The sequence below is a fragment of the Ascaphus truei genome, chromosome 16 (assembly GCF_040206685.1).
Source record: "Ascaphus truei isolate aAscTru1 chromosome 16, aAscTru1.hap1, whole genome shotgun sequence".
Classification (NCBI taxonomy): Eukaryota; Metazoa; Chordata; class Amphibia; order Anura; family Ascaphidae; genus Ascaphus; species Ascaphus truei.
The window spans coordinates 12,349,713-12,373,888 of NC_134498.1; the positions used below are offsets into that span (position 1 = coordinate 12,349,713).

At 46.6% G+C, this 24,176-nt stretch overlaps 1 protein-coding gene and 2 non-coding genes across 9 annotated transcripts in view; all 3 read left to right on the forward strand.

Moving 5' to 3' along the window:
• The first annotated feature begins 18,894 nt into the window (after positions 1-18,894).
• Positions 18,895-18,967, forward strand: TRNAA-AGC (transfer RNA alanine (anticodon AGC)). The gene has a single exon. It is a non-coding gene; the product is annotated as a tRNA-Ala (tRNA).
• Positions 18,968-19,522: 555 nt separating this feature from the next.
• Positions 19,523-19,605, forward strand: TRNAL-UAA (transfer RNA leucine (anticodon UAA)). Its single transcript has one exon. It is a non-coding gene; the product is annotated as a tRNA-Leu (tRNA).
• Positions 19,606-19,788: 183 nt separating this feature from the next.
• LOC142467290 (uncharacterized) overlaps positions 19,789-24,176 on the forward strand; it is a 62,070-nt gene continuing 57,682 nt past the window's right edge. For 2 of the 7 annotated variants that reach the window (XR_012788353.1, XM_075572772.1), the window contains exons 1-2: positions 19,789-20,419; positions 23,071-23,218. Coding sequence is in view for 3 of the 7 variants with exons in the window: in XM_075572772.1 (XP_075428887.1) it covers positions 23,186-23,218 (33 nt within the window). In the remaining 4 variants the exon portion in view is untranslated. Of the gene's footprint in view, positions 20,420-23,070; positions 23,219-24,176 lie in introns of those variants that run through there. The other 5 variants (XM_075572774.1, XM_075572770.1, XR_012788352.1 and 2 more) reach the window with 5 other exon arrangements.

Here is a 24,176-nt window from a genome sequence, read left to right on the forward strand (position 1 = left end):
TACAATTTGTTAGCAATCAGCTGTCCACTGTCTCCCAGCAATTGTCTAATTTTTCCCTTCAGGAGGGTTCCATGGCTTCTACGCCACCAGCGGCTACTACCTACGCCAGTTCTGGCCCACTGATTCCCTCTCGCTATGATGGGGACCCCGCGCCTGCCGCGGTTTCTTAAACCAATGTGAGGTGCAGTTGGAGATGTCCCCCTCCCTGTTTCCAACTGGTCATGCTAAGATTGCATATATATACGCTCTCCTCAACGGGGACGCTCTCGCTTGGGTCTCTCCCCTATGGGAGCGCAAATGTGAAATAACGCAAGATTATCCATTGTTCAGACGCGAGTTTAAACTTGTCTTTGACACTCCCGCACGGCGTGAGACAGCCGCCTTCTCCCTTTTTCACATTTCTCAGGGCCGAAGAGCAGCTGCCAAATACGCCATCGAGTTCCGTACGCTGGCCGCCGAAGTAGAGTGGAATGATGAGGCCCTAACCGCCGCATACTGGCACGGACTCTCAGATACGTTGAAAGACGATCTTGTGACCCATACCCGGCCTACGTCACTGGAAGAATTAATCACTCTAAGTGTACGCATGGATCAGCGTACGCAGGAACGACGGCACGAAAGACAACGTTCCCGTTCTTCTCTCTCACTTGTTTTTCACAGGCCGCCCACTACTCCTCTCCTGGCCCTGGAGGCGTCGGAACCTATGCAGGTCGGCAGTCAACAACTCCAGGCAACCGAGAGGGCGCGGCGCCGCCAGAACAAGCTGTGTTTCTACTGTGCCTCATCAGAACATCGTCTCCAGAGTTGTCCCTTGAAGCCAGGAAACGGGCACACCCAGTAGAGGTAGAGGGGCTTCTACTGGGTACAGTCTCTCCTTGCCTCTCTCCTTCCGAAGTTCCCCCAAAGAAGTTTATGCTTCCAGCCACGTTGGAGGGTCCAAACCTGTGCGTGAAGTTTGAAGCTTTCCTTGATTGCGGATTGGGCGGTAATTTCCTGGACCAGAAGTTTGCATTTGAGAATCATATTCCCATGGTCAGAAGGAAGAGCCTTGTTGGCCTTGAGGCCATCGATGGACGACCCCTCCAGCCGGCATTCATCATTTGGGAGTCTATTCCTCTTACCATGACTCTGGCTGATGGACATAAGGAGGTAATTATCTTCGACGTTTTTCAATCTCCTACTGTGCAAATTATTCTAGGATTGCCTTGGCTTCAACTCCACAATCCGCGCATTGATTGGTCCGGCACTCTGCCTCTCCAGTAGCCCTCCTCCGCAGATGTCGTGCCCGCAGGATCTCCCGTGGCTGTACTTGCCGGTCTGGACTCAGTTTCCACCAATATATCGTCCCTGCCTGCAGTGTACCATGAGTACTTGGATGTTTTCAACAAGGTACAAGCAGAGGTTCTTCCCCCTCATCGTCCTTATGATTGTCCTATTGACCTCATCCCTGGGACCGTCTTGCCGAAGTCTAAGTCTTATCCACTCTCCGTTCCAGAGACTGAGGCAATGACTACCTACATTCAGGAAAATTTGGAGAAGGGATTCATCCGTAATTCTACCTCCCCTGCCGGGGCTGGCTTCTTCCTTGTGAAGAAGAAGGATGGATCACTGAGGCCATGCATTGACTTCCGCGGTCTCAATAAGATCACGGTAAAGAACCGGTATCCTCTTCAGCTCATTTCTGAACTGTTCGATCGTCTCCAAGGGGCCTCTATCTTTTCAAAACTTGACCTAAGGGGTGCCTATAATCTCATTCGCATAAGGGAAGGAGACGAGTGGAAAACAGCATTTAACACACGTTCTGGACATTATGAATATCTTGTTATGCCTTTTGGATTATGTAACGCTCCTGCCGTGTTTCAGGAGTTCATGAACGATATTTTCCGTGATGTATTAGGAACTTTCGTCATAGTCTACTTAGATGAATATCCTCATTTTTTCTAAAAATCTGGAGCAACACATTCAACACACCAAACTTTTGCTTTCCAGGCCTTGTTCTAATCGCCTTTATGCCAAGATGGAGAAATGCCTGTTCCACCAGACTTCTACCACCTTCCTGGGCTATATCATATCCAGCCAAGGCTTTTCCATGGACCCAGAGAAGCTGAAGGCGGTCCTCGATTGGCCGCTCCCTAATTCGCTCAAGGCTGTGCAGCGTTTTCTTGGCTTTGCCAATTATTACAGGAAGTTCATATAAAAATTTCTTCTATTGCTCTTCCCATCACCGCCTTGACCAAAAAGGGCGCCGACTTCTCATCCTGGTCACCCGAGGCCATCTCCGCCTTTGAGATTCTCAAGAAGGCGTTCGTCTGCTCCCATCCTTCGTCATCCGGATACCTCCCTCCCATTTACCTTGGAGGTCGACGCCTCGGACGTAGGAGCTGGCGCAGTTCTTTCCCAGAAGACCTGTCCTCAAGAGAAACTTCATCCTTGCGTTTTTTTTCACGGAAGTTTTCAGCAGCTGAAAGGAATTATGATGTCGGTAACCGTGAACTTTTGGCCATAAAACTGGCTCTCCAAGAATGGAAACACCTTTTGGAAGGTTCCAAAGTACCTATCACTATCCTCACCGACCACAAAAATTTGTTATATATTGAGGGGGCTCGTCGCCTGGGTTCCCGCCAAGCCCGTTGGTCACTCTTCTTTTCCCGCTTCAACTACACCATCTCATATATTCCGGGTACCAAAAATGTTAAAGCAGACGCTCTCTCTCGTCAGTTCGCCACTGAGGCCGAAGCCAAGGAAGTTTCGGAGCCTATTCTCCCTGCCAAATGCATAATTTCTGCTAACAACTTCGATGTATTAGATGAGATCACCAAGGCTCAAGCCCATATTCCCAGCAGGTTCAGGGTACCAGAAGGACGTCTATACGCAGCTCCATGCTTTCGCCATAAAGTGTTACTCTGGGGACATTCCTCTAGAGCTGTTGGGCATCCAGGCTTTAAAAGGACGGCAGATCTCATTAAACGGACTTTTTGGTGGCCTAAAATGAATCAAGATATTCTCGAATTTACCACCGCCTGCCCTGGTTCTGCCCAGAGCAAGACACTCCATCATAAACCTTCTGGACTTCTTTTGCCTCTTCCCATTCCAGAACAACCCTGGAGACACATTTCAATGGACTTCATTGTTGAATTGCCCTTGTCCAAAGGGATGAACACCATTTTGGTCGTAGTAGACAGGTTTTCAAAACAGGCATATTTTATCCCCCTCAAGGGTCTTCCCAACTCTGTCACTTTGGCTGACGTTTTTTCCAGAGAAATCTTCAGGCTAAATGGTGTCTCCATTTCTATCGTCTCGGATCGTGGATCTCAGTTCATTTCCAAATTCTGGCGGGCTTTTTCCCAAAGACTGGGCATATCTCTCTTGTTTTCCTCTGGGTATCACCCACAAACCAATGGGCAGACTGAAAGGATGAACCAAACCTTGGAACATTATCTAAGATGCTTCATTTCAGACTCACAAGATAACTGGGTGGATCTTTTGCCATGGGCCGAATTCGCCATAAACTCCCTGAAGAACGAATCTACTCAGCAGTCACCCTTCTTTATCAACTTTGGTTTTCATCCCACTAGTCTTCCTCTGTCGCCTTCCCCTTCTGGTGTTCCTGCAGCCGATTCTCACATCGCCAACTTAAAGGAATCCTGGAGAAAGATCCTCAAGACCTTACAGTCTGCGGTTTCCAAACAAAAGGTCAAAGCAGACCGTCACCGTCAAAAGGGTCCTTCCTTCAAACCTGGCGATCTGGTGTGGCTGTCTTCTAAAAATATTAGACTTAAAACTCCTTCACCCAAATTGTCGCCCAGATTACTGGGACCATTTAAAATTTTGGAGAGAGTTAATCCAGTGGCCTATCGTCTCGATCTACCCCCCACTATGAAGGTTCCGTCCGTGTTCCACGTGTCCCTCCTTAAAAAATATTTTGCCAGTCGTCACTTTCCGGACCCCTCTCGAAAACCCAATCCAGTATCCACCATGGGCCAACAAGAGTACGAAGTACAATCCCTCATTGACTCTCGCTGGTCTAAGAACAAACTCCAATTTTTGGTACACTGGAAGGGCTATGGCCCTGAGGAACGTTCCTGGGTACCAGCACGTCATATTCATACCCCAAGACTACTCTCACAGTTTCACCAGAAATTCCTCCTCAAGCCGTGGTTGGATCACTCGGAGATTGATCCTCAAGGAGGGGATAAAGTGACGACTCTGGAGATTCCTTCCCCTTCTGGTCCCTCTCTCCCATCTTCTGTCACCCCCTCTAATCCTTCCCACTCCTCTATCTTGCCTTGTACCTCTCCCCCATTGCCTCAGCGCATACACCGCAGGTCTCGCATGCCCACGCGGTCCCTGAGCCCCTGCTGCGATGCTCCCAGCTACCTCTCTCCTGCGGTGCCCACATTACCTTCTCCTGCTGTGCCCTCTACTTCCTTACCTTCTCCCAGTGTGACGTCTGTGGCGCGGCGCTCCGCGCACCTGGTTGTGCGTCCCGTGTGTGCCCCCTCTCAGGCCACGGAGGGCGCGCGCACGCGCTCCTCCTCTGGGCGCCGTGATGCGGCTGCGTTCCCCTCTCGCTCCCTGCAGGCCGTTTCCCTGGTGCAGCCGGTGCGTGCATCTCCTCTGCCCACGGAGGGCGCGCGCATCCCTCTCCTCTGGGCTCGGTTTCCCCGCTGCTTCCTCCCCTCACTCCTTGCCGGCTGTCTCTGTGCTGCAGCCTGTGCGCGTGCATGCTCTCCTTACAGAGGGTACGTGCACACGCTCCTTTTATCCTGACTGGCATGTTTCCACCTCCCAAACCCTACAGGCCCTTCCCCTGTCTGTCCCTTCTGTCTACTCCTCTTCTCCTCCTGACCTATCCCTATTGTCTCCCACTTCTCTCTCTACTCCTCCCCTCTTTCCTATTGGTGTTCCCTCCTTTATTACCCCTGTCTGTCCACTTCTTCCTCGCTCTGCATAGTTCCTGTTTCCCTGTGTGTACCTGACCTATGCTGTGCTCCCTCTACGTCCTTGCTGTTTCCTTGTTCCTACACTACCGACACACTTTATTGAAGTGTGGTCGGTACCGCAAGCCGGGAAATCTCCCGGCTTGCTAGTGGCCGCCCCTCGGCGTTCCGCGCGTCATAGACGCGCGGTCACGCGTCATCGGGAGCGTGCGCCCCCTGCACACGTGTCCAGGGGCTCCCCGAGGGAGCCCTGGTGTCCCGCGATCGCGGGACAGCGGCAGGGGGTTCCGGGGGACCCGGCGGACCCGGCAGCGGTAGGGAGAGCGCCCCGATCGGAGGGCGCTCTTCCGCTGCTTCGGCGCGCGCCCGTCACACTCGGGCGCGCGCCAGGCTACTGCTGCGGCACAGAACGGGCAAATGCTCGAATAAACTGTGCCGCAGCAGTATATGCTCTTGGATTTCCCTGGCTCCTGACTCCTGCTTGTCCTGGTTTACTCTGCTCTCTGGTACCCCTCTGAACCTTGCTACGCACTCCACTACGTTTACCTCTGGCTTCCTAGGACCTGGCTTGTACTCTGACGATTCTACTCTCTCTACTCCTGGACATTGGCATACGTAAACTACTATTCTCACAGACACCCCCAAACATTGCAAGTATAAATAACAACTCTCTTCCAACAGGCCCAGCAACGCTATACCACACTCCGGGCTTGCTCCCACTGCTGTGGGTGTGTGGTGTCATACCATTCCGACCTCAGTACTGGGGTCCTGCCAGGTCTGCGGGCATACAGGCGTGACACCAATATACTAAGGAGTGACAGCAGTCACATAACAGGGAGAATCAAACAAGGGCAAGAACACTCCACGTCTGGTATCAATTGATACCACTATATAAAGAAAACATATGTGGAACAATAAAGTCCATAATCCATATAACAACGTGGTACCGGACAGTACCACAGGAGATTAAAAGTCCTTTGGTGCCAAAGGTGCCAAGGTAAGTGCACCATGCAAGATGGCTTGCTTCTCCTTAATGTCTCTTTAGGAGCCATAGGATGGATTGGACCCACAAGTGATAATAGGGATACTCAGGTGGTGGTATCCCAAGACCTTACAGTCCTGGTAAAAGTTCTTGTTCTGGCAATTGCTGAAACTGCAACCATGTATGTTGTCAAGACTCATGGGAGAGTCGAGCTGAACCTGCCTCCAGGATCGTGGAGTCTTGTTCGTTGAGCAATTTCAACCGTGTGGTCCCAGCACACATGGGGATTGGTTCCTCTATGGCCTTCGTTCTGAACCCAATACACTTGTTAAGTGGGTATGGTTTCTTGTGTATGGGACATTCCCTATTTAGGTCCCCTGTCTTCCCACTGGTAGCGATAGAATGGTTGGGACGTGTATACATTATAGAAGACACGTCTGTCCTGTCCTGGACTGAGATAGGTGTTCTGGTATTACCGTATCTTGTCACCGGTCCTTCATTCTTGAGGTAGCTTGCATTGGGTGCAGTTACATAGTTATGTAACACACTTTCTCATCCCCCCCAATCGCAGATAGGGACCATGTGTGGGAATACACCTGTGTTACCGTGTGTTGTGCTTTACCTGATAGGCTCACAGAAGGCCTGAACCTCCGCCGCTGAGAGTCTGGGGTATACCTGATTCTTCGGTTACAGCGCCTTCACCTGTAAGGGATCCCAACAGGGTGGGGAGGTCCTCTTACAGGAACAATAATAATAATGCACGCACACAATATATGCTAGCAACCTTTACTACAAGATATAACCTTGGTCCACACAGTAATATACGTAAATATATGTAAATTCACTCCACCGGATACCAACATGAATGTCCCCAAAGTACTGTACATTGCGTGCCGGGCACCAATTCCCCGATGTCCCTTTCCCTTATGTCAGGGCCCACCGAAAGTGTTTGAGATAGCGCTATCCCGTGGAGTGTTAGTGCACTGAATTAGGTACCTGCCCGGGGCTCCTGCACCCAGGTACCGCAGAATAACAGAAGGGGATCCGTCTGATCCAATGTGTCATCTGCCTACGTGTGGGGTGAATTCTGTCGTGGATAATATCACCATACCGTCTATACCGTGGGGCTGGTCCATCCCCAGTCCGCAGGCCGCAGTCACTGCGTGGCGTAAATCTCTGTGCAGATAGTCTCTATCCTGAGTTATGTCTGATCCCGGTCACAATGATCAGGGTTGCGTAGCAGATGAGCTGTGTCCCTAAACTCAGGCAAATAACTAATGGGGCAGTGTGACAGGGTGAAGTCAGCCACTACCAGTTATGCCTTGGGCGTGATCGAGGAGTCCCACAGTGAATGGTGTAGCCCTATAGTGTTAGTCCCTAAACCAGATGGGAAGGTGAGGTTTTGCGTTGATCTCCGAAAGGTAAATGCTGTATCCAGATTCGATGCATACCCAATGCCTAGGGTGGATGAATTGCTTGACTCTCTTGGCAAAGCAGAGTATATCTCCACCCTAGATCTCACGAACGGATATTGGCAGATACCTTTAGTGGAAGAATCCAAATGCAAAACTGCCTTCGCCATCCCTCTTGGTTTATACCAATTCGCCACTATGCCATTTGGGTTACATGGGGCTCCAGCCACGTTCCAAAGGTTAATGGACAAGGTGCTACGACAACCCATAGGGCATATGCCGTGGCCTAATTGGATGACATTGTCATCTATAGTAGGTACTGGCAGTCCCATATAAAAAGGTTAAGGGCTGTCCTAACATCCTTAAGAGAAGCAGGGCTCACTGCCAATCCCAAAAAAATGTGCCCTGGGAAAAGCAACTACAAAATACTTGGGCTATGCCATTGGGGGAGGGATGGTAAGGCCACTAGCCAGCAAGGTGGCCGCCATAAAGGAAGTCCCCACCCCACAGACAAAGACACAGGTCCGCTCCCTTTTGGGATTAGCAGGGTATTACAGGCGGTTTATACCAAATTTTTCAGAAATTACTGCACCCCAAACAGATCTAACAAAAAAGAGTGCCCGACCCAAGTTAGATGTTCTTGGGAGTGCCAAAACGCCTTTGACGTGTTAAAAAAGTGCCTGTCAGTGGGCCCCGCTCTTTGGAGCCCACATTTTAAAGAGCCCTTCATAATCCAGACGGATGCCTCCGAGGTAGGACTGGGAGCAGTGCTGTCCCAACAATTTGATGGTGTTGAACACCCCATATTGTTCACCAGCTGGAAGCTGTTCCCATGGGAAGTGAGGTATTCCATCATTGAGGAGTGCCTCGCTGTAAAATGGGCAATTAAGGCCTTGCGACATTATGTCGCCAGGGTACACTTCACCCTGGTCACTGACCATGCACCCTTGAAATGGTTAAACCCCATGAAGGACACAAACTCGAGGTTGGCCAGGTGGTATATGGCTCTCCAGCCCTTCTCTTTTGATATACAGCATAGGCCTGGTAAGGACCATGGAAATGCCGTTTTTTTGTCAAGAGAAGGAGTGGAGGGTCGGGCTTCAGCCATGTGGGGCCCTAGCCACACACAAACAGGGGAGGTATGTGACAGGGTGAAGTCAGCCACTAACAGTTATGCCTGGGAGACATATGTCTGAGTGCTTCATCCAGCACTCAGAGGGTTAACCAGGAGGAAGGGTTGAGTAATCAGAAGGGAACCAACACACCTGACAACCAGCATGACATATAAGGAAGTCATTGCTGGTAATCAGGTGGCTCTCTCTCATACAAGATCCTAGACAAGCTGCTATGCAGATGGATCACAAGTACCTCTCTAAACCACAGTAAGAACTGTTCATATTGTTTTCGGACTGTTTGTTATATGATAACGGTTTGGTTATGGATTAGCCAGCCAGCCTGATAGATAGGCTTGCAGTGTTAGTAAGCTCTCCCAATGTGGAGCAGGTTTTATTTTGCAATGTTTTCTTTATGCCTTAAAGGGACAGTGTGCCCACATGTTTAGTTATGCTATGGAGCAATAAAGCCATTCAACGTTTGCTCTAAACCTAAAAATACACGTGTGGACTATTGTCTGACCTCGGTTACAGGCCGTCCTGCCACAGGCAGGTTCCTTACCTAGGGCCTGTCCCTGAAGCAACAACAATCTTGGGTAATGGTAGGAAATATCTGGGGCCTATGGGGGTAAACTGGCCTAGTGCAGGGGCTACTGCTCCCTGCACCTACAACCTCCCATAGCCGATAAATTGGGGGAATCCTTGATGGAGAAGGATTTAGGAGTGCTTGTAGACAGCAGGCTTAGCAATAGTGCCCAAAGTCATGCAGTAGTGCAAAGGCAAACAAGATCTTATCTTGCATCAAACGGGCCAATGGATGGAAGGGAAGTAAACATAATTATGCCCCTTTACAAAGCATTAGTAAGATCACACTTTGAATATGGAGTACAATTTTGGGCACCCATCCTAAGAAAAGACATTATGGAACTAGAGAGATTGCAGAGAAGAGACACCAAATTAATAAAGGGGATGGACAATCTAACTTATGAAGAGAGGCTAGCTAAATTAGATTTATTTACATTAGAAAAGAGGCGTCTAAGAGGGGATATGATAATTATACAGTATACAAATATATTTGGGGACAATACAAGGAGCTTTCAAAAGAACTATTCATCCCACAGACAGTACAAAGGACTCGGGGCCACCCCTTGAGGTTAGAGGAAAGGAGATTCCATCCGCAACAAAGGAAAGTGTTCTTTACAGTAAGGGCAGTTAAAATGTGGAATTCATTAACCATGGAGACTGTGATCGCAGATACAATAGATTTGTTCAAAAAAAGGTTGGACATCTTTGTAGATAGGAAAGGTATACAGCGATATACCAAATAAGTATACATGGGAAGGATGTTGATCCAGGGATTAATCCGATTGCCAATTCTTGGAGTCAGGAAGGAATTAATTTTTCCCCTCTTCCACTCTGCGGGTTTTTGTTTGCCTTCCCCTGGATCAATAAGAAAGTATAGCTATAAGATAAAGTATCTGTTGTCTAAATTTAGCATAGGTTGAACTTGATGGCCGTACGTCTTTTTTCAACCTCATCTACTATGTAACTATGTGTAAGGAATCCACTCCTGGCTTTGATTCTAGCCTTGCAGACCTCTGCAGTTTACAAAGTCTCCCTCTGGCAATCAATGGCACATATGCTGCCTCTCATTGCAGCTTCAGCCCTGTGCTCCGTCATTGGAGGAATGCTCACACACCTCCCTCCTATGATTGGCTCGCCGCCCTTTATAAGCTGGGCTCTGGCACTGATTCAGTGCCGAGCATAATCCTTCTCTGGATGTTACAGTGTTCTGCCACAAGCCTCCTGGCTTGCTTCGTTTGTTTACTAACTTTCTCTAGTTCTCATCATTAGTTCCTGTGTATCCTGAGACCTGCTGCTACTCTCCATGCAGAGGTCTGTGTTCCTGTGTTTCCTGAGGTCTGCTGCTACTCTCCACGCAGAGGCCTGTTTCGGACTCCTGTGCTGAAGTGCTGGTTTGCCAGCACTGGTTCCTGTTACTTGCTGCATTCTCCCCTAGCAGAGGTTACCTTCCGTTTCCTGAGGTCTGCTGCTACTCTCCACACATAGGTCTGTTTTGGACTCCTGTGCTGAAGGCTGGTTTTTCCCCAGCACTGCCCTGCCGTGTTTTTCGGCCAGCCTGCTGTCTCCCCCTACAGAGACCGGCGTCATGGGCCGTGCCCGCTCCTCGCGCAGAGGCCTCTCACGCTCCTATGCTGAAGCGGAGAGCTCCTGTCTACCCGTTGCCGAACTCCTGCCTGAATAACGACGATGCTGCCTTCTCCAATCCTGACCCCGGCTTGTTTGACAATGGACTTCGCACTCCGAATCTGACTACGTGGTCTAAGGTCTGTGATTATGTAACCCCATCTCAGCCCCGCGGTCCGGTCCCGGTTTGTTGCGAGCACGTCCGTGATGCGATGTAACTGTGAATGTGCAGAGTGCGTGCTTTCTCCAATGATGGTTGTGGGGGGGAACCTTGCCAACGTCTCTTCATTGCGGTAGATGTGCGATGACTGCGGGTCAGTGTGAGGAGCTGTGTTTCTCTGTTTGAGCATACCTGGATTACGAGCCTGTTGTAGTGCATCTGTATGTGCGCGAGCGTGTGGATCTCTGTTGTAGCTGTAGCCATCCCAGATTATGCCTTTAGAGAAACAGCATCTGCTTCCCGTGGGTTCTCCATAGCTTCGGCATCTGTGATATCCTCATCAGGTAGAGATGGTGAACTGGTGTTCATACATGGTCTCTAGCGTGCTGGGCTCGATCTTCTGAAGCTATCTGATTGTATGGTTGCTTCCCGCCATCTTGACTTGCAGCTACTTCCAAGACCTCGTCTTGGGCTTCAGCGACGGCGGCGGCTTCCTTTTCTTCACGCAAGGCCTCTTCTCTTTCGCTTCCAACTCGGCCTTCCTACATGCGCAGGCAGCGTCATCAATGACAGCATCATCAGCGGTGGTAGCGGTGGCTGCGTGGCGGTTTCAGTGGCAATTGTGACAGCAGCAGCAACAGCGGCAGCATTGGCTGTAGCAACGGCTTTCTGCTCCTCCTCTTCAATTCGGGTTCTCTCTAATTTTATGGCTACTTCTTTCCAACTGTCTGTGGCCCTTACACGTGTGGTCTCTGTGGTAGCTCACGTCTTGGTAGCACCGGCGCTGGATACATTAGATCGCGCCGAGTTCATGTAATTAACAATAATACAATCATAATAAGTTATTGTTAATTACATGAATATGTATTATGTTACTCTAATCTTATTACGGTTTTAGGTATAATTTTACTGTTATTCCTTCCCTGTTTTTATAACGTTAGATGTTTGTAAGTTTGGTATTGTTTATATGTTTGTGTTAGTCTAAGTTTGTACTGTTAGGAGCTGAATTTTAACTTTATAGGAGTCAGATATGTCTGTCCAATTAGTGTCGAGTGAGGTGTATATAACAGGACTTCACCCTCACTAAATCAACCCCTGAGGAAGTGACGTCAGTCACGAAACGCATAGGGTCAGAGGTCACGGCACCTTGGAGAGAGCTGGAAGTTGCAGCGTGTCAGACCATTGAAGCAGGATACAGCGTCATTGTGTCATCGCGAGAGAGGCTGTGTTGGACGAGTGCAGCTGTGTGTATCTTCCCTTCCCCTGCATCCATTTTGAAGAGCTTCTTGAAGCCAGAGGGAAACGGGACACAGACTTCACATCGGAGAGCCCACAGAGGACCCTCTCTGCAATTGGCATCTGTCTCTGCTTGGTTACACACGCCTACAAACTCCGGTCCTGTTGTAAGTAGGGTTTTGGCTTTTAACCCCTTGATGACCTGCTGCAGCAGGCTCCTTTGTTTTAATAAATAGTTATTTTATTTTCAGCTTTAGTGTTAAGTGTTATGTTCTTTGTGGTGTGTTTTGTGTTGTCTGTCTGTTTTTAACCATTACAAGTTACACTATGATTTTCTTTATTGTCTTTGTCCCTATGCTATGGACCCCTGGATTGGAGGCCTTCTCTTGATTGGACTTCTTGGATCCTTTCCCCCTCTATTTTTTGGACTTCATTTTGGACTTATTGGACATTTCTTTATGGGCGCTGGTTTGTATCTGTTCTTTGTTGCATTTCTGGTGTTGTTCTACTAGTGTTCCTGGCTGTCTTGCAAACATTGTATTCTCTTATTTTGTTATACTTTATTATTACTATTATTTTTTATTGATTTTTGTTATATCCTCATATTTAAAGGGATTGCGCCTAAGCACTTCCTTTTGTGTTTTCTCATGTAACTAAGTCAAACAGTAGGACAGCTTATAATGATATTGCAAATAATAATAATCTATTACATAAGTGATTAAATAACAAGCAAGCAGTAACAAGGCAGTGGCAGCACCAAATAGCAGGGGAAGAGGGGCAGCCCAACTCACAGAGGAGCAAAGGGGAGTTGCCAAGGCAACAGGCTCAAAAGCCAGGGTAGGCAGTTACATTGTAACAACCAATATACTAAGGAGTGACAGCAGTCACATAACAGGGAGAATCAAACAGAGACAAGAACAAGTAGTCTGTCTTCTTGAATAAGCAAACTGAAGCTGTCTTGGTTGGATTTTTTTTAAAAGTGAAACTTCTTTGCTGGCATCTACAGGGTTTCATGGGCAAAAATCCTTGCCTTGTAACGAAAAACCGTAACACGAGTGATATCACGGAACGAATGGGCGCGTGGCCATCGTGCTGGAGCATGCACACAAAAACAGCAATCTGGGCTGTACGGACCTTACATGTGCACAAGAAGGAACTGTGAGCCGCGGCGCGCATGCGCATGCACAGAAGCCAATTGCCACCCCCATACATGCGCAATACTGCCGATCCTGTGCCCGAGCTCCCCCGAAATCTACTCTTCGGCCGGGAGATGCGACAGGGGCTGGCCATATCCCAGAACCTCTGCTGGGGGGAGGAGAAAGGGGGGGGGGAGCGGCTGCTCCAGCAGGCACCGGCGCTCCAGTAGCAGGACATGGTGAGTAGGCATTGCTATCATCAACATTGGTGCTACGGAGCAGTTGAACCACCTATTCAGATTTTTAATTGCTTAAATCTATATGTCCATGCAAATTGTGCATTATATTAAATATTAATTGTTATTAAATGATTTTATTGTCCTAAAAATACCATTTCAGTATTCAGCTGTTATATGTTGTCTTATATGTTGTTTGTTTAATGTTTCAACAGTATTACGCTATGTGTTGTGCTTTCTCTTTGTTTTCAAGCCCACCGTGAGGATCAACAATCTTCACAACCAACAGGCTTGGTTTTCGTATATCCTTTATAGTGGTAAAATTTTATAGGCGCCCACGGAACTATTCCCTGTCCATACTGTTTTCCTGACCAGGGGGTCAGGCTTTGTGTCCTAGGCAGCCCCTTATGTATAGTTTTAATTAATATATAAGGTAATAGTTACTACACCACACACATTGCGGTTAGCGCAACCTGTTTTGTTGTTTAAGGACATGGAGACCACACACTGACTGACTGACACACACACACAAACTGACTGTCACACACACACACACTGACTGACACACACACACTGACGGACACACACACACCAACACACACACCAACACACACTGACTGACACACACCCAGACACACACACACATACACACAAACTGACTGATACATACGCTGACTGACACATACAAACACACTGACGCACACACTGACTGACACACACACACACACACACACACACACACACACACACACTGACGCACACACTGACACACACACTGACACAGACTGACACACACACACAGACTGACATACACACACAAGGAATTCACAGTTACTATAAATATAGAAGTGCAAATAGCTAAAACGCGCGTTCTATGTCAAACTTCTTTGCGTTTTGGCTGTGAAATTGTGTTTTGATTTTTAATTAAAAACATCACCATCACAAATACAATTTCTGTGAAAAAAGACAAAGAAGGTTCACTTAAAATGCGCGTGCTCGGCACACACACTTTCTTGTTTAGGTTCCATCTTCCATTGTGTCATAAAGATGCAATCAGCAGCTACAGTACTCAATGATGCTTCCTTGATTCTGGCTGAATGGTAACATTAGATTGCATGAGGTAACAGCCACATCATCTCCAGTATAGAATCATTATGCTACACACCGTTACCTACACTTACAGGGGCAATTCTTCCTAGGGTCAAAGCAAACTAATAGCATTTATATGTTTAAGAAGTCAGTCAGTCCTAGGACCAAAGTGTAAAAATGGCTGTGACATGTTTTAGTAAGACCCACCTTGGATCAAAGTGAACTAATGTCAGGGACCCTGTAAGCGCTGCACGCAGAGGTAACAACAGGAGACTTGTGTTTGGAAAACTAAACGTAGGCTTTTATTGAGCCAAAGTTCGGCAACACAAAAAACAGCTTTTCCTCAGCTAAAATTCAGCAACACAAAATACATGGTGTCCCTCTGTAGTCTGGAACACATACACCTCGCTCTCTTTGTCTGTGTGAGACTGTGGGCTGCACGCCGCCCACCGTTTACACCAAATGCTCATTAAATTGAGCCTGTTAAACCTCCGGCTTCTTCCAGGCAGGGATTAACTACTTGCTGGCCGACACCCAACAATCCTAGCTATTGGTAACACCTTGTTACAGTCCTACCCTCCCCCCCCCATCCCGTTTGTTCATAGCTAGAACTACCCATGAAAACGAAGATAGGTAGCGCTAGATCAAAAAAAATTAATAAAGTGCTAATCACTAAAGTGAGTGATGTGTAAATAGCCTAATATTCTGTGGTATACAAGAATATAGGCGGCTGCCTATGATATAACTCTGACCCCCAGGTCAGAGGAACAAATATGTGAAAGAAGTGTTTATATCTCTGGCGCCTGACACATATAAATATATGCAAAAGTAAAGGATATATACAACCAGGACTGGCAGGTAATACGAATCCAAGGACGTGCTCCAATCGGGGAAGAAATCGTTACATGAAATAAAAACAAACAGAATACATAGCATAATACTGTGGGGTTAAAACAAAACAAACATGGACATATACAGTAATGATAGACAAAACTCAATGGAATTAATGATGCTGAGGTGAAGAACAGGTGAACTGATATATATAAAACATTTAATAAAACGACACAAAATGAGTAACACTAATAATGATAAATTAATATCCTATGAGACAAGTCCCACAAGTCCAACTACCCATGGCCGGAGCCCATCTCTCCACATAAAGTCGGCATTGGCATTGTGTTTCCTGGCCGGTGCCGTATCTCGAAGGAGAATGGTTGGAGTGACGGATACTACCTGGACAACCACCCTCCTGCTCCTTTGGAACCCCAGCATCAAATGACGCGGCAGACAGCCCCAATGTGACATCACACAGTGTCTCATTGCCATGGCAACTGACGTGATTTACAGTGGGGATTCCAAAGTAGCAGGAGGACAGAAGAAAGGAGGCGGCTGACACAGGCAAGTGCCTAGGGGCGGCGGATTTTGAAATTCGCCACTGGGCCCATTGGAATAGCCAAAAGCAGTTTTGGGTCTGGACTCTTTTTACAAAGAAATTTGCCAATACACTTTTGTAAATCCAGAATGGTTATGTAGTCCACCTCTCCTAAGGAGCCAAACAACTCATCTACTTTGGGCATTGGATATGTATCAAACTGTGAAACAGCAAACAAAGAGATAAAGTCCTTGGCGCACTATCAGGTATGATAAACCTGATGGGTATGTTCCCCGTTCTCTGAATAAAGGAACAGTTCGTAGATCTCACAGATGATCTTTCAGAAATTCTTTGCTGGTGAATGTATATCTGAAATCAGACAAGACAAAGGAACCATTGCGCAGTACTCTCTGATACTGGAGATCCCACCCACACAGCTGCTAACTACTTACTTGAAAGTGACTTACTAGTATGTGACTGGAAAGCGGTGGGTCTTCAGGTGGTGAGAGTGGCCCTCTCCACAAGGATCAATCACAGTCACGGGATATATAAAAATAATAAAAATACCAATGGTGTAGTACCGTAACAAAATGTAATAAAACAATTAAGATCACCAGCAAATGCACTCACATGCTATACGACCTTGCAAACGGATTACAACGTGCTGTCCGCAGGCTTGAGGAGCTGGTTGCGTGGTATGTATGGAGGCTAGGTCTCACGTCTATCTCCTACTCGCGGCCGCGACTCAGAGCGCCAGGTCCACCTCAGATGACGTCACAAAAACACCGCCGCTTCTCTCCTCAGCCGGTTCACTCACGCAGCAATACGTGCAGTCATGTATCCAGTATCCGTTTTTATGAATATTTTGGGGACCAGAATTTGTCGGATGACCTCCCTGTTTGTGTATCCTTGTAACAATTATGCTCACCACAAACCAAGGCCGGACCGCGCGGCTGAGGTGGTGATGGATATACACCAACCTTAGACCAGGAGACTAAGGCACAAGGAGGCCAAGACGAGCCAAACAGAGCTGCTTGTGGTAAGCTAGTTACTTTGAGAAAGTAAAGTCTATGTTCAGCACTTCCTGGGGGGAAGGGCAGCAGTTAAATAGCACATGCAGCCAATGGGACAGAGCTGCATAGGAGGCAGCAAGAAGCAGGCTGCAGTCTAATTGCAGGAGCAGGTGATTTTGACTGTTCAGTGCAGGGAGCAGTTTGTCTGGAACTCTATAGCCCTGTAAGAGTGATCCAGCCAAACCCAGGACCAGATTCCTTACAATCCTAAATCACCCAGAACAAAATAACATCCTTTATCATAAAAAGAGGGAAAACCTTTTTGCCCATCCTCAATTATTTTGTCATTATACATTACCACCTTTTCGTACTGTTTAGCCAGAGCTGGGACCTCCCTCTGTCTTGACCTGAAATCAGGGAGTGTGAGTTCCAGCAGACTTATTACCCGTAAGTTTCTCTTTTTCCTCTCTTGGCCTCTCGTCTAAAAATGCACATAATTTGACATCATGTTTAGCTTGAGTCCCAAGCCAGTCCCGGTTCTCCTTTTTTTTTTCTCCTTTTGCGATTTATGGATTCATTGCTTCTGCAGGGAAAAATGGGAAGAGAACACCAGGGGTTCCCCTTTTCTGAGAAACTGACTTGAGAGAAATGGCAGATAACAGGGAATGTTAATAGGACCAGTTCGGGCCCAGTATAATAGGTCTGGGCAACCATGGAGCTACCTCCACCAACAGGGAAGTCTCCTTCAAGGATACCTGAGCCATGGGGTAATGTCAGGAACTCAATGCACTTCGTAGGAGACCTCTTTTGGGTCCACCAGATCTTTAAGTATCAGCATCATGGAAGACCCAAATAAAGCAGGGCTTGTACGGTTCATCCAACAATCAGTACCTGGAGAAGAAACGGATTGGATGCCTCTCTCAGTTGAGCTGTGGCTATGTCTGTGAGAAAGAGCAATCCATCGCGGGACAGTAGGCTTGGTGGTGTCCTTGCTCTCTGCAGGCTGTACAGAGGGTATGCTTTGGTATGCAGACATCCAGCGATGCCTACGGGAGGGACGTAAGCCTCTGGAACCAGGGACTGGGTGGACCTTGAGGACGGTATATCTGCCCAGTCTCTATGTCTCCGCTGTGGTTCCTCCGTATTGGAGCCATCTAGTGTTAGGTCAGGGGTTCCCATACAGACTTGGGCGTCGGTTTTTCACATCCCTCATTGCATGGCAGTGTCAGCCAGGGGTCTGGATCAATTGTGTCTGTCTGGGATTTAGTGTCTAGGACGTTCTCTAGTAGTTGCACTGCCAAAGGAGGGCATGACACTTTACCCCGTCATGTCAGGAGCAGACAGAACTTGAACAAACTGTTCCAAGATAACTTGTTCCATGACCTTTTCTTTACTATGCTCCTTCGGTTGGAGCCAGCGGATACACCAATCTCACAGTTGCTGTGCGAAGGCCCAGTATATCTCCTTGGGTGTACTTTGGTAGGTACTTTGGTAGGTCCGGAACTAGTTATGATAGGTCTCCGAGGTTAAACCTAGCCAGTCCAGAATGGCAGCCTTGATTTGTTTATAGTCCAACCCTTGCTCTGTGGAGAGAGCTTGGTAGGCTGAATACACTTCTCCAGTAAGTAGCAGTGCCAAAGGCATTGCCCAGCAATCCATGACCCAAAGGTCAGATGGGATGCATCTGGGTCATCTGTTACTTTCATTACAGGCTGCCTGGAAGCTCTGATCTGGCAAACTCCAAAGCCTGGTCAGCAGCAGTTGATGGAGTTATTTTGTTTGCTAGGTCTGCTGTAGCATGAATTGTTCTAAAAAAAATCCTTGATGGTCTCTGGGGCCCAATTTGAAATCCAAGGGCCACCTCTAGCATCCCACGTTAACCCCAACTGTAGGCGATGCACATAGACAGGATACTTGTGTTATGTATATCAACTGCTCATTTCTTTGTGCTGAGCATTGAAAGACCATTCCTATTTTGGTTTGTTCTTTTACCCAGCAGGGGGATTAGCTCAAATGGTAGAGCGCTCGCTTAGCATGCGAGAGGTAGCGGGATCGATGCCCGCATTCTCCAATTTTTATTATTTTTATATAGAACAAAACAATTCTGCTGTCGCCAATTACATTTTTACATTTTTAAAAAAAATATATTTTAAAAATATTCCTAGCACAGTTTAAGTGTAACGGATTCCTGACAAACGTCAAGTTAAATATATACTTTTACAATTCCCAAGCCTGCATGTGCCCGCACAATCTATGGGTGCAATCACTGCCTTAAGGCAATCTGATCGTGCCCGTGCGGACGCCTCCGCGCGGTCTCCCACACTATGGACTCAGCTTTCCCCTGGCGAGGTGCCTGCAACGCGCTGTGAAACCTTCCCCTTTACTAAAATTGACTCTCCATATCCGCTCTACCTACCTTTTAAGGTTTAACAAAATAACCCTTTATCATGAGATCACTATTTTATTTTATTCTAATTGGTAGGAGCACAGGAATTGGTCATTTTGTTTTTCTAGCTGTAAGACCCTTTATACCAGCAGCAAACTCCAAAAGGGAGGAACGTTATATCATTAACAGTTTCGCACTCTCACCCTTGTAAGGAACAGAATTGCAGTTTATCACATGGTTACCAGGATGGCCGAGTGGTTAAGGCGTTGGACTTAAGATCCAATGGACGTATGTCCGCGTGGGTTCGAACCCCACTTCTGGTAATTACATTTTTATTCATTTTATCATATAAGTAACACATAGTAACTGGCATGCATTTTTAAAATATCACTTTATTACACATGCTCATACAGATATCATACTATTACAATCCGCACGTTTTTTTTCCCTACAATGTTCTCCTCCATGTCACGCGGGCCTGTTCCCTTTGCAGCTATTACACAGCGGCAAATCGTCGTGACAAATTCAAGATCCCAGGAAGATCAGTGACCAAGTCCCACTCTGTGCGGCGGGGTATGTGCTGGAGAGTGGAACAAAGCGACAGCTTCCACAGAATGGAGCAACATGCGGTGTACTGTATCTATACTTATCTCTCATATACTGTATATATACATATACATATTATTTAAGCCGCCCTTTTGATAGCCCCACAGCCCAGCTAGTCCCGGCACCCCCTCCTGAGATAAGTATCTGGGGAAGCAAGAGGTCCTCAGTGCAGCTCTGAAGACCCCCTGCTTCACTCTGCGCCTTAATCCACAGCACAGTGCTGGAATCAGGGCATTAGTTAACCCATTGCTAGCGGAATCCGTCAGGCTGATTCAGCCACGTAGAGGTTAACTAGTCACTCGGCTCGAAACCGCTGCCTCGAATCTGCAGCCTGCTACCCACAATGCTTTTCTGCACAGACAGGCTGAGGTATGGTCTCTGCGCATGCTCAGGGAATGTGCTATGCAGGGAGAGTGAGACTCAGGTCAGCACTGCACACACCGGCACCTGTGCTGCACTGCAGCCTGCTTCCTGATCACAGGCAGAGCTACAGGGATCCTGTGCATCAGCAGCCAGAAGATAAAGCAAAAGGTAATATAACCTTATCAGCAGTGTATCAATGTATCTTTCACAATGCTCTCTCTCTGATGCCACTAACCCAAAGCCTGATGTGTGGGTCTCCAACAGATGTGTGGGTACAGGCAGCCATGTTAAATGGCTTCACAAAAATAGTGGTGCAGTGTAGAAAACAAAAACGGATGAAACATTCGTGCAAAGATTCTGGGACTGCATTATAGAACGGGGCTGTGAAGACTATATAAAAACACAGCGTCTTTAGACAATACATAAACTTTATTTAAAAATACAATAAAATGTAGGTAAATAATGTATGTATTGGAGGCCTGGATTTGTAAATTAAAAGTAGTGGTGCCTCGTACGTTGTATTAACAGTCACTGCATATAGTCACTGCATATAGTCTACTATTTCTGTGTAAGTATTTTTTTTGTTGCGGTTTCAGTATGTAACTATTTTTACCTACAAATGACCAGGTTTTATTAAAGGAATTCAGTTTGATCTCTTCCTTGTCCTGCTCCATGGGTTTTTAGTTGGGTATTTGACGTGGTGGCTGTGAATAAATCTGATTGCCTTATCAGTTAGTCTGAGGCACTCTGGTTTGATAAAACACTGAGTTAAGCAGAGCTAAAAAGTCTGACACTTAAACTCCATCCCCTTTCAGCCTCCATACTGTCAGTCAAAACAATGGAAGCATTTTTGGGTTGCGAAAAGAATACAAAAAATGATGTAACCCATTGATTGCTGGAGAGCAATGGCACCACAGTTCCACATCTCCGGTGTATTGCGACAATGTGACTGCTCCTTGGAGCAATCACCTGATCGCTGTGTCAGTGATGAGGCGAACAGAAGCCGAGTCTGCCACTTCCAGGGCAGACCACGCATTCGAAGGAACCCCAACCCTCTCTAATAGCGCGTCTGAGATCAGATGCGTAGTAAGGAGCCCCAATACTCTCTAATAGCACCTATGAGCTCAAATGCAGTGTAAGGAACCCCAACCCTCTCTAATAGCGTGTCTGAGATCAGATTGTAAGCTTTTGGGGGCCGGGACTTTATTTCCAATTATTACTTTCATGTCCGAAGCGCTTGTTCCCACTATGTGTTATAATATGATGTCACGTGTATTGCTAATGTGAAGTGCTGTGTACCTGGATGGCCCTATAGATATAAAGATATACTGTACAACCGTAAATTGCAGGGAACCCTTTAGGGATGCCCATGGAACCCTAAGGTTCCTAGGAACCGCAGGTGAAAAACACTGTGATATTATTGTAGCAAATGAGAATTTAGCTCCTGGCATAAAATGAATGTTAAAAAAAAATGTGTTCTTGCTTTTCCTTTCCATCTTTTTTTCTTAGCTATGTTTTCCACAGGGAGGGGGCATTTGATTCAAAGACAGACCTATATCAAGGGTTGTTGTGGAAAAAAAATTAACTTCATCAGTATTAGAGGAATATATGGTTTTAAGGCCACTTATTTGACACTGAAAACAATGGGCTACAAGAGTACTATAAGATTAAGATTCATATTTGGTACCCAATGCTATAAGACACATTCTGGTGTCGGATGATGCCTTAAACTAGGTTTGAAGCACGGGGTCTTTAGAGCTCAACCGTGTTCATATCATATTCAGACACCTCTGGTTTCCCGAGATACTTACATCTCAAGCCGGCTAGGCACAGAAGTGCACAGAAGTGCACAGAAGTGCACAGAAGTGCACAGAAGATACCCTGGGTATTTTTTTTTTTTTGCATTGGACTATTTCTTCTCTGGGTGAGAGAGACTTACTTGGACAGCAGGGAAAGATAGAACGTTTTGTTTGTTCACCATATTTGCTTGAAAACTAAGTTATTCACTATTACTGGTCACTTTATTCCTTTTTGTATATATAAAGAGCACAATTCTGTATTTTTACAGCTCCAGAGACGCCCTGTTTCCCAGCTAGGGGGCTGATTAAAAAAATCTATGTTTAAGAAAATGGTCCTTTTAAGGTCAATTTACATGAATAGGCCATAGGGGCCTATGCAGAGAGCAGCGCTATTTTGAAATTCGCCATTTTTTGGAGAAAATCGCGCAGAAAGCAGCAGAAAATGGCGAGTTCCGAAAAACGCGCCAATTTTTCTTTTCTATTTGTAAAACTCGCCTCGCGGCTGGCGAGAACCTCAATCTCGCCAGTTTTAAAAATATCCGTATGCAGAGAGGCGCGAACGGCATCTAGCGGCTGTTCGCGCCAATAAAATGGCGCGATTGTCTCCTTTTTGCCTCGCCAGAAAAAACTGGCAAGAAGCTGCCGCTCGCGGCCATTGCAAAGGGAAAAAAAAGGCGCGAATTTGTTTTTACACGTTTCTGAAGCGCGCATCTCGCCAATTTAAACTCGCCACACGCATCCATGTTAAACATAGCAGAATTCGCACTTTTCTGCATATGGAGAATAAAACTCTCCAAAAAAGCTACTTTTTAATAAATTCGCCAATTTTAAAATTCGCTGCTCTCTGCATAGGCCCCTTAGTGTCTTTCAGCACCAGACAGTGTCTGTTTCTGCCTTAAATTAGCTGACTCATTAACCAGCGTTTTGATAGGGAAACAAATTGCATATCTTATAAGAAACGCATTACATCAATCTTTCACTGACATGTAAATTGTCGTAATATGGCAAATTTGTTTTCAGGTAAAAAGCACAATCCGATCACCTGGGGACCATCTTTAGGCCAATGATATTGACACTGATCATAAGCTGCCTGGTTCACTTATTTGTTTCTTAACTGGTTGGCAACTTCATCATCATGGATGGAAAACCCAGGAAGATGTCTAAAAAGGTAAGTAACAGCTTACGTAACAATAAGTGGGCTCTTATTGTATAAATGGCTTACATTTATAGACATGCACACCTGATCTTACCCACGCCTCCCTGCCATCTCTTCCCCTGTAAATGGTGTTAGCCTTTTCATTTAACACTGACTAACCTTAAAACTTGCCCCACAAATCAAGCATCCCAAAAGCCTGCACTCATGGCTACTGTCCCACAGTCACTTATACCACCCATTGTGGCCAAGCACTGCCATCTACAGCACTTATTCCCTCACCTGCTCTCTCTGTAAGTTTCCCCACAAACCTCTTAGATTGCAAGTTCTTCGGGGCAGGGATTTCCTTTCCTATGGTCTGATTTTTGCTTCACTTATTGTATTATAATTCCCTATACTGTATTCTTTGTGAAGCTCTGAGAACAGTTTTGGCGCTATATGAATAAAGACATACAATACAATACTAAGTGTTAAAACTCCTTGGTTGTAAATATACCTGCCCTTTCCTATTCCACATCGGAACGGGAGGTTAGCAAGTGTAGCCTCCCACAAAATGTTAGAGTTTACTGGTAACCCTAATTTCTACATTGTGAAACAAGTGGTCTGTCTATCATTTCACATCAAATTAATAAAAGCAATGGCATTCTGAATATGTTGCTGGGAGGGATAGGAAGGTGATGCGCTTCACATAGAATGTTATGGAAGATAAGAACCATTTGGCCCTGTTAGTCGGCCCATTTTCCTGTCTGCTGTAAAACCCCAGACCCTACTTCTTCCTAGGCTTTCTTCTGTATTTATTATAGCCTTATGTCTAACCCAAGCATTTTTAAATGCCCTTACTAAATTAGCCTCTACCACTCTATCTCTGAAGAATTACTTCCTCACATTGCCCCTGAGCCTCCAGCTTTAGAGAGTCACCTCTGGGTTGCCCAGGTTGTCACATGTGGCCCTCAGAGGCTTCATGTGTGGCCGT